The sequence below is a fragment of the Syzygium oleosum genome, unplaced genomic scaffold (assembly GCF_021117445.2).
Source record: "Syzygium oleosum isolate NSW1041296 unplaced genomic scaffold, Sole_v2.1 Sole_v2.52, whole genome shotgun sequence".
In the NCBI taxonomy this organism is placed as follows: domain Eukaryota; kingdom Viridiplantae; phylum Streptophyta; class Magnoliopsida; order Myrtales; family Myrtaceae; genus Syzygium; species Syzygium oleosum.
Genome location: NW_026607536.1, coordinates 956199 through 966840, shown reverse-complemented (window position 1 = coordinate 966840; position 10642 = coordinate 956199). Strand labels below are relative to the sequence as shown.

General features: G+C 38.1%; 1 protein-coding gene across 2 annotated transcripts; it reads right to left on the bottom strand.

Annotated features, from left to right (window-relative positions):
• Window positions 1-586: 586 nt before the first annotated feature.
• On the bottom strand, window positions 587-10340 carry LOC115679783 (probable DNA helicase MCM9). 2 transcript variants are annotated; one of them, XM_030603491.2, is made up of 21 exons: window positions 10092-10340; window positions 9899-10001; window positions 8713-8812; window positions 8460-8598; window positions 8024-8090; window positions 7521-7695; window positions 7221-7320; window positions 6415-6512; window positions 6220-6285; window positions 5916-6008; window positions 5644-5760; window positions 4597-4669; window positions 4114-4180; window positions 3576-3657; window positions 3162-3283; window positions 2822-2889; window positions 2312-2421; window positions 2191-2238; window positions 1956-2108; window positions 1606-1850; window positions 587-957 (listed from the first exon to the last, which is right to left on the bottom strand). In XM_030603491.2, the coding sequence occupies exons 1-20, from the start codon at window positions 10229-10231 to the stop codon at window positions 1768-1770; spliced, it is 2004 nt and encodes a 667-aa protein (XP_030459351.1). In that variant the 5' UTR covers window positions 10232-10340; the 3' UTR covers window positions 587-957; window positions 1606-1767. The 2 variants fall into 2 exon arrangements, with proteins under 2 accessions (XP_030459351.1, XP_056163376.1); XM_056307401.1 differs by lacking the exons at window positions 587-957; window positions 1606-1850 and having other exon boundaries at window positions 1959-2098.
• Between the last annotated feature and the right edge of the window lie 302 nt (window positions 10341-10642).

The following is a 10642-nucleotide window of genomic DNA, read 5'->3' as shown; positions in this document are numbered from 1 at the left end:
TTTGGCCCATTGTAGGTCCAATGTGTTTAGCCTAAACGCCGAAATATTGGAACCGTTCTAGGTCCAATTGTTAACCTAATGTTACACAGGCCCATTGACTAAATATTGGCTTATAACTGGCTAGATCAGACTCAACAAATTGAGCCTTAATGGACCACGGCCAGGCCCAGTATGGGCCATGGCATAGGCCTAGTTGATGGCCCAAAGATAGGCATATTAGCAAAACAATGGGCCTGAGCTCTTTAACGCCCGTTGCTGTAACTATTTTATAGCCAATGGATTAGGCATCAAGGCCGCAGATCTAGGCCCATTTTTTGGCGTCAAACCTCATTTACGCCCAACGCTTGGACTCGAGGGAAGGGTAACCGTGCATCAAATGTGTACTTTTGATCAACAAGCCAGACATTACTCCTTAACTAGGCCGTAAAGGCCCAAAAAGGCTGGTGTTAGGCCTTCCAAGGCCCAATTTGAACCTAATCTAATTGTACTTCATCCTTTTCCAACTTAGCCCAAGAAATAGTGTCAACCATTCTCAGGAAAATGGTCTCTGTCCAGCCATGTTTGGCTAAAAAAGTAGCCTCCCGTATCCTGAAAATGTAAAGCCAGCACCTTTGACCTTACCTGCTTTAGGCAGCTCTCTTCTTACACAACAACATAGTTACAAGACATGCAACAGTTATACAAACACAAGCCTTAACAACCTATTGACATCTTTTCTGACCCAAAAAAACAAAAACATATTGACATCTTCACAACTTCAATCCCCCAAAAAGTCCTTTCTGCGTAAGCAACAGAAAAAGGAATAGGAGCGATCAATAGAGAATCCTATTTTGACATGCTTACTATACCACGCACGTCATTCTCCTCTTGTCCTCATTTCGAAGAAACATTGACTGGCTGCATTGGATAATGTGGTGGAGCAAACTAATTAGAAGGGTTGGTCACGGACTAGCAGCTCTGCAAAAGAGGCGCAACCATTAGCTTCTTATACGTAAAGTCCCACCCAGGTTGTTATTCAATGTTGTTGCTGTATCGCCCCCTTTTCTGGGGACTAATATTATGCTGAAAATATAAAATTTAATCAATGCTAATGCAAAATGAGAGTATTATAATAACAAGATTTTCTGAACAATTAACTATTACATCCCTATTGCCAGTACAAGACAAGTTTCCAAACAGAACCAATCTTTAACAAATAAACAAATATAAGCATAGAAAACCACCGCAGGTGTATAAACCATATACAACTGTCTGACAACTACCATTGTCTTGAAAGGTCATGCACAACTGATATATGGAATTACCCACCTTAAATGAAAAACTCATCACATCTAGAAAAACCCTTACTTCCTAGATCTTACCACTAGTTATAGCTCTTTTCTATTGTAACAGAAGTTCTCTGGAGTTACAAACCTATAAAAGCCATTACTTTCCTGACAGGTTTGTCTCACAATGGATGACTAGGAATCATAAAGTTTAATTTATAAGAGCTACTCGGAACCTCAGCTCAGAAAACTTTGTATGAACCCTAGGAATGTTGATAAGGGAGACAACTACAAATAAATGATTAACATTCCTCATTGGCATTATAATACTTTGTATTACCTTCCGTGTCTAAGGAAGACAGAGGCGAAGATTTGCAGAGCACTTCTTTCCATCAAAAGCAATTCTATTTCTCTGCCCTCAACTCGGAATAGAACGACGGGCACCTAGAATTTGGTACCTAGAACAGGCTGCAAACTTTCTGCTCTTTGAGTATTCTGATCCTCACAACATTTCCAAGCTGCTCAAAGCAGAAAAGTCTTCCACTGTACTTAATTTTTCAAGAATCAAAGTTTCTTGCCTGCAATCTGAGGTATGTGTAGTCAAAGATGTCACAAAGTGACCGCTAGAAGAAATTAGTTAAGCCTAGTTCATTCATAAATGACTGAAAATTAATCAACTGACTAGGATACAATCATGATCAGGATTTTCACTAAAATTAGAGTGAAGGGCATTTCCAACACTGTCCACAATTGCTGATGTGGTCATGGAGGATTCAATGCACAAAATGGCTGTGATAGCATCCAGACGTGTAACTTCATTTCTGAACATTAGTCTGGCATGTGCTACAATTGGCATTAAAACATTTTCAAGAGGCAGAAAATAGTATATCGTCAAAGAACACGGTCAACATTGACGGTCTCATACCTTGAGCTAGGCGAATCAAACTTTCCAACATGCGCACAGTTGTCCTTGCTGCATTGTTATGAATTGCACTCCACAATAAGTAGAAATATTAGAAAAAACTAAGAGAGGTGGTTTATCCTACCTGCATTATGAGTAGCAGATCTTCGTTGAAGTTGATAATAGCTTGATATTATTTTTTCAGCCTCCTTAGTGAGGACCGGTCTAAAGTAATACTTTACGAAGTGAATGTACCTAGAAGTTATACGCAGATTCTATAAGTTGATATCTTTTCAAGAAAAGCTAAAATCATTAAGAGAACCAAAAGACCAGCAGTGGGGTTCTAACTGACATAAAATAAAAGTATCAAAGATAAAGACGAATCTTAATATCAAACGTTTTTGACAATTAACATAGCACAATAGATTGTTCAAATATCAAGCACAATTTTCTCAGTCGGAAGAAGCTTATCTGATGTCCAACATTATAACCATCCAAAAGTTGAAAAGCTGTCGAAAAATCAGTGGTTTTGAAACACACATACCATTTTACTGTAGACCTTTTATGAACGTTGGCAAGGTTCTCAAGTCATGGTGAAACAAAACCTATATAACATCAAAATCTTGAAATTATGCAAAGATCCAACAGAATTTACCTCCTCAACATTTCAAGAGGCCAAATACTTGCTAGATCTTCATCACGACCAATTTTATCTGACACTCCCTATCAATTAATTCCACAACCATTCTTACTATGGATCTTTAGGATCAACTATGCTGAAAAAAAAGTCAATTAGTTAAGGCTCTTGTTAACGAGTGCCTCGGTTCACTTGTTAAGTATACTTATTTGAAATAATTCATTTTTTAAAGCACTGATTGTGCATAGCACAAGGACAATTAATGCACTAGAATCTGCCAAATTACTTTAATTGCTTACTTCACAAGTGCCCTCGGAGTTCTCGTTAACAAAATCCAACAAATAAATTGATGACTTACCTCACTAAGAATGTGAGAAGAAACAACTGCATCCCATTCCGGATTTTTTGTATCAAGAAGCACCAGAACTATGTCAAATCTACTTAATAAGGGACCGGACAGTGTCGTATTGACAGACAGAGCTAAAAAAGTTAAGAAAAATTACATCAGGTATTACAAATCAAACAATGAAACAATGCAATTACTAACTGAAGACACACCTAGAATTCTGATGTTTCTCAACTAAAAGGTCAAATATAATTCTCTCTGGTGTAGATGATTTAAGAGATTGTGTGATTAGCTTGCACTATCTTATGTAAAACAGAAGTTGACATTTTTCAGTTTATGATAATGTTGCTACCAGCAGTCTAAGACCATGATGCAGAATTATAAATTCTAGATAAAGTGAAACACAATTAAAACAAGGAAAGATACATTGATCGGGATCATACTGCCCCTTTGGATTTGTCGCACCAAATACAATTGTTTTGGTGCTAAGAGTAGTTACAAGGCCAGCCTGAAAAAGAATAAAATTGCATTTTTGTAGTCATATATTGCAGCAAAACATGATTTAGAAATTGCAGATAAAAGACAAACATGCACCACTTTTACAATGAAAAGAGAATATGTTGATATAAGCAAACTAACGTAGATCAGTTAACTAGCTGAAGAAGAATGAAGATGGCTCTTTCAAGCATTTCTCTCTTAGGACTCTGCAGACAAGTCCTTTTGCAATCTCCTTTTCAATTCTAATTTCAATGCAATCGCAATTTCTTTTTCAATTTCCAGTCACCGCCACTCCATGTATTCCCCCAGAGCTCTATTACAAAGGATCATTGACATCTTCTATTAAGTTAGCTAAATCAAGCTCTGAATATTTGGTTGTTCGTTTTGGAATGGCTATTCATATGTTTAATTCCAAGTACGTGTTTTGGGAATAGTAAGAATGTGAAAAAAAAACAAGAAAATTCACCTTTGCAACACTTATTGTCTGCTGTTCCATAGCCTCGTGTATGGTAGCCCTGTCATGCTCCCTCATGCTGTCAGTGAAAATTTTAGTCAGTTTAATATTAGATGTCAGCAAAAACACCTTGTCTCCAGCATAAGCCTTACAAATGCAGCTATTTGTTGATCATTTTCATAAACATTATAGCCAAAAATACCGTAAAAAACTGAGGCTGAGTATGTGTCATAGCATTCACAACCTGCTACCTAAGTGTGAAGGACTACAATATGCCTTGCGAATCCAGAGGAAAGTTTACATGACAATGACACTAAGATTGTTTATGCACCAAACTGATTATTGTTGTGTTGACATCAGTGACATGAAAAAACCGCTATTAATGATTGTGCCCGCAGCAAACTAATAAGCGGCAGATGACAATATGAATGCAAATGATACAGGCTGGCTACATCCGGTAGTTGAAATTCTCCTACTAAGTATCATAAATCCAACCTGTCAAACTCGTCGATGCAACAAAGTCCTCCATCTGCCAAAACAAGAGCCCCAGCTTCAAGCATCCATTCACCTATAAGATCCAAAGTCACAGTTACTCCAGATATTCAAAGTTTAAACTCTTTCTCCAGGTGCAAGGATCTTCTCCAGATACAGCAGTAGGAATGGCCTTTTCAGTGATGTAAATGGATGTTCCATTATGGTACAGCATTTTGCAGATCTTCCCTTACCAAAATGCTGACACTACCAGTCTACCACTATTTTTGCGTATCATATAAATATATACCTTTCAGATTTCAATGGAATGATAGACACTCTTACCACACTATCAAAACCTATACCTTAGCAAGTTAGGCAGATTTGAGTGGAAATATTCAAGAACGAGTTTTAAATTTCCCCATAAAAGCACCCTTATATTCATACATCAATTGACAGTGCCTAACCACCAGTGAGGAAGTTGATCTTCAAAAATTGAATGCTGCATGTTATTGTCAGTTGCCCCTCTCATAGTAAATTCTCTTTAATTGAGCCTTTCTTTTTACAACGTTACCAAATTTGATGAATAAGCTACCATCACTGGCCAATTGCAAAAATGTAAATTCTCTTCCTAAAAATCCACTTCTGCAGTTAGTTCTGCTGTCAAGATAAGAGAAAATCTTTGTTTCCAATATGGAATCTCACAGCAACATGGCCCTCGTGAAATTAGATGAGGCCCTTGAGCTTGCTAGAGCCTCCTTACATGTTTTAAGTCCTAAGCTTTTGTTACCATGACTCCTCTTCGGCAACAAATTGGACACATCATCATTTTTTTATTCGCATTAGTATGCAATTCATTCCTCATTTGACAAAACACATAGCATATAGTATCGATTCTCATTCCTATCTGCAAGCAATGACATTGACATAAGCTTTAATGTTAAAATTAAATACAATCCGTAAAGAAGAATGGATAAGATGAGGATCAGGAGGAAGCTAAGATAGATAACCTGACAAATATGTCAGCAGTAATTAAACTGAAGGCATTCTCATTAACTCATTCAATCTTACCTCCATCTTTAACTGCAGTTACAGTCAATCCGGCACTTGTGCTCCCCAAGCCAGTAGTTATGACCGATCGATTACTCAATTTTGCAGCAAATTTCAAGAACTGGGATTTTCCAGTACCTAGAAGTTGTTCCATAGTCCAGGCATGCATATTCAGTATACAATCAGCAAAGATTGAGATGACATGTGATGATGTGAAAAGTACATTGGTGACTCTTGAAGAATAAGAATCAATAAGGCACATATTGAAGTCAAATGTTGAGTATAATATTTACCTGGATCCCCAACCAGAAGCAAATGAGATTCTCCTCGAATCTTTGTCCCCGAAGCATCAACATGTTGAACACCTCCAATGAGCGTCAATGCAACTAAAGTTGACAAAGGATAAAGAGATGATATTAAAGACGTCAACGAATCCTATTGCACAAGGATATTAGGTACAAACAACGATGAATGAGCAACTTCGCAACTAGATTATTACTCGTTGCTGAAGATATGCCTAGGAAATATCTAACACTCAGGCAGCATAAAAGAATTTTCAGAACAAGAAGGTATTTGCCAACGAATTACAGAAATCACCTGCAAGTTTCACTGTGAAGAGTCCAAAAACTTGAGGACATATACCACGGATGATAGCATTTCTCCCTGGGTTAACATTACATAATGAATTGACGATTCAGGGAGAACATAATCACGATGTCAAGTCAAGGGGAATTCATCTCTTCAAAAACATTGATTAGCATGGCAAGTCAGGGACCTATTAACTATCAATACCTTTCAGCGGTGTATCCTTGAAGCAATTCCAGAATTTCTTAAATTTCATGATGACATCATCAGGAACATCGATCGCTGACTTCAGTTCATTGGTTCTCCTACGGATTAGAGGAACCCATTTTCAGCCCAAAACCAAAATGAGTTGTAGAAACATGGTGCAAGTGCTCAGATTCCCAACCAAATCACCAGTGTAACTAGTAACGATAGGCCAGTTACTTTTACATTGCTATGCATAACTTGTCATCTAATGCTTAATAATGTATCAAAAGACATAGACAAACCCTATGGACCAGAAGGAAGGGGCGGACTAACATATACTGGACGGTCCAGATTCAACTCCCTTCCAATGCAACTTGAATTTTTGAAAGTAACAGTCAAGCCCATCGTTTGTTTTAAGTAAATTAACTGGCATGCATATTGTAGTAGCATCATGATGCCCAAGTAATTAGGCATATGCACTAATTACAAGAAGGCAGGAGCCTAATCTCTAACCCCTCCCTCAACAACTCATTCTTCAAAAAGTCTATCACAGGTCAAATTAGGTCGACTAGTTGAACTATTTCACTGCCAACTTGAGCGTCATATATGGGAAAATCAGACAGCACCATGGTCAATTCTCGGTATAACCAGTTGAATCAACCAGTCCAGTTTTGAAAACACAGTTGAAGATTCAGATCATTTGAACTATCATAACAGAGAAAATACATCTTCTGCAGCCACAAAGCATATCTTTTAAAATCTCTATAGACCTACACCAAGAAGACAAACTATTAACAATCTGTAAATGTAATATACTTGCTCAATACCTCACATGATTGGCAACTAGTACTGGCTCAAGATCACAGCGCACATCCTTCAGATCAGGAGACCACTTCGCAGTCAAAATTCCAGTAACGATTATATCATCTGCAGATAAAAAAAACCCCATAAATAGAAAGAGCCAACCTAGCCCTTAAAAAGACTGCAAGCATTGCAAGGGAGAAAAGCAAGGAATTCATAGTGTCTGCTGGAACAGAAAATAAACTTCTGTCTTAAGGACAAGAAGTTGATGGTTATCTGGTATATGGATTAGTTAATCTAAGTATGAATCCTAGAGAGTATTTTACCTCCAGCTTTAATGATGTCAACCAGATCATCCTTCAAAATAACAGGAATTGAACGAGGGATGGCCCCAACACCCAACAATTGTGTGCTTTCTTGAATTTTTATTTCCTGATAATCCTGGCAAGTTATGCTGTTCTCCACAAATTGGAAATTTGTGCCTTCACAGATTTTAGACCCCTGTTATGGGAAACAATAGATTATCTGACTGCATGTGCAAGAGCAAGCCAACTTCTAAATGAGATGATATGATTTGGAAACTAAAGAGTAGTGAAGACCCTCACTTGGATTGAAAGTTCTCCGCAAGGATTAGATTACAGAACAAGCAAATCTTAAAAATATACAAGATTATTCACCTTGTCAAAAAGTAGATAAAAGTAATGGGAAATGCTTTGTAATGCAAAGTAATCACATAGAATCTACTTGCTAAATCCTGATTATTAACATTGCAAGTGAAACAAAGAGCTTTAAAAGGACTTGAGTTTTAAACTATAGACAGTAAATAGACCTGAGATGGGCAAATGGACGGCAGAAGTATGGAGTTTCTTGTTTCCAGCTCAGGATAAACTGGGAAGCTGCAAAAGCAAACTGCTAACTCAAAGGTTGATATTTAAAAACAAAAACTATTGATATGTGAAAATTGACCACCTATTGACTAATGAAGGGCATAAGAGGGCAAGAAAATAATGCTCAAATTCCATCAAATGCATAATCAGATTCATTCACATCCAGAGTGTAAATTGTCAGAATAAAGAAAGTACTCTCTGGTGCGTTTGAGATGGGTGAAGGTAAACAGGACAGATTTATAAGAATCTATTTGCATGCTAGCTTCCACAAAATCCAACAGTATTATTTATGGCCAAAGAAACAAAATAAACAAATAGTTGAACTTTGTATTATCGGAATGCAGCAACTGAAGTGTGCTGAATGCTGAGAAGGCCCACCTGTAATTACATCTTCGACATTTATACCACCTCTTTCCTTCATACATCTTTACAGCTGCAGACCTTATTACAGTCCCCTTGAGTGTAAGAAGAATACCTCGATGCTTCACTCTCACATGCCCAATGCTTGGAAAAGTCTCTAAATACAGCACAAAGCAATGAAACATTCAAAAAATAGAGGGTAGAAGTCGATGGTAAACAACCAGAAATTTCTTCTAAAGAAAGTGCACTTTGGATCGAAAGAGAAGCAAACCAGGGCATTCAAGTGGAGATCCACTGATATTGATCCGGATGTGAATGAGATTTTTCATCACACCATCTTCGTTTTCTCTCAAGTTCCCCAATACAACTCTCTGCAGATGCACATTGCCATATCAATTCAACATCTCTTTCATGCAGGTTCGCAGACTTCTAGCTTTAAGTATGAATAGGTTCTGACATAGATATCATAAGAGATCTCTCTAATAGATGCTCAATTGATAGAAGAAATTAAAAGTTCATAAACAATTGAAATTGCATGCTCATGTCTCTCAGATTTACTGCTCGGCCTAGAGTCAAAAGGCCAAAGTAAAGTTGCTTTACCCCTCAAAGAAAGAAGAAATTAAAAGGAAAATCTTTCTGTCATTCATGTCACACCGACATTCAGATTGGGATAAAAATTAATGCATATGAATCGCTTTTTGTATCATGGGAAGATCATGGTTTCAACATTATCTACCGAATCAGGAGGAAGCTCTAACAAAGGACAGAAAGAAAAAACAAAGAGGTTTTATGTCAAGCAGAATGAGAGGAACTTGTGGTCTGGCAGTCAAATCAAGACCAGTATGGGGAGACTTCCAGTGAACAAAGTTGAGTGAAATCTATCTGCACATATCAAGAACAAACAAGTACAGATTACATTGACCAAAAAAGCATGCAAGACGAACCCATAACTACCGTAAGGATACCCGTCCATCCAGAATCATGTGGATCACATCCAAAGGAAAAACTAAAGCAGTGTCTTCTGGGAATATGACTCTTTACTCTCTAGCCATACTTCACTTCACAGCATCTTCCGTACCTTACGTAGGACTTGAGTCTCACAATCACATATAATTTTAGAGTAAAACGGTTAAGAAACACTATGCAGAAGATTTGGGTTCAGGGAAAAACTTACTGCAATGCATTAACTCCACTAAACCAACTAGACAGCCAACCCATCCACGACAGGAATACAGGAGACAGTCATTTGAACGCACATGAATGTTTTAGACAACGAGGGACTATACCAGGACAACTTCCTCCACAATCATCGGAAAAATATCTACATCACCCTTTCAATCACCTTCAAATACGATCACATTTCTTCAACCGTGTCTCAGAATACCGTGCCACTCAGGGCGACGCAGATAATCCGTCTATCGAATCAGGGGATAAGAAAGGGGGTTAGAGCCACGTACGTGAGCCCAAACAGCCGCGTCGTCGAAGTCGTTCAAGTACTGACTCGGCCGAGAGAAGACGAGGTGGGCGAGAGGAGGATCGTGATCCACAAGCTCTGCGAATCTGCAAAAAACGAGGGATTCAAACAAAGAAATCTTCGGAACAGTCGTACATCATCATCGAATCGAAGGAACAGAGGCGAGGGGGAATCACTCGATGTAGAGAGGGTAGTGGAGATCGGAGTCGGGGGAGAGAGTGATGGAGCGAAGCTGATCGGAGTAGAAGCGTATCAGAAATGCCGCCATTGATTTCACGTGAGGGCTAGGGTTCTCCTCCATTTGCTTCGACTCCATGGATGAGGATGACCGCAGAGAAATTACCAGCAGAGAGAGAGAGGGAGAATGTCGAAGCGAACTCGATGGACGGCAGCTTTTGGGCGGGAAATTGTGAAAAAGATCTTTTCTTCTCTCTCTAGGGATCGACTTTTTGCTCTGTCAACGTTACTATTATCTCTCTCAAGAAAACTTTACTATATATATATTAAGAGATATGCTTCGCATATTAAGATCGATAAATTATTTTGGGAGTTAGATACGAAACACGATTAATCTATTTATAATGTCTATTTAAATGTTGCATCAAATGTTGTAAATCACTTAGTATACTCGGCTTTATTCAATTACTAAATTATTGAATCGAGCTGGGAAAAATTCATCGATTAAGGTAGATTGCCCTAGATCAATAGATTGCAGGTAAAAAATTCA

What these genes read in the sequence shown, in the direction of transcription:
- LOC115679783 (XM_030603491.2), bottom strand. Translation starts at nt 10,231, where the DNA reads ATGGAGTCGAAGCAAATGGAGGAGAACCCTAGCCCTCACGTGAAATCA. An exon ending in GCAGTATGATCCCGATCAAT is followed by an intron (nt 3,284 to 3,575) that starts GTATCTTTCCTT and finishes TAACTTTTTTAG; the next exon opens with CTCTGTCTGTCAATACGACA. An exon ending in TGAAAATCCTGATCATGATT is followed by an intron (nt 1,851 to 1,955) that starts GTATCCTAGTCA and finishes CACATACCTCAG; the next exon opens with ATTGCAGGCAAGAAACTTTG.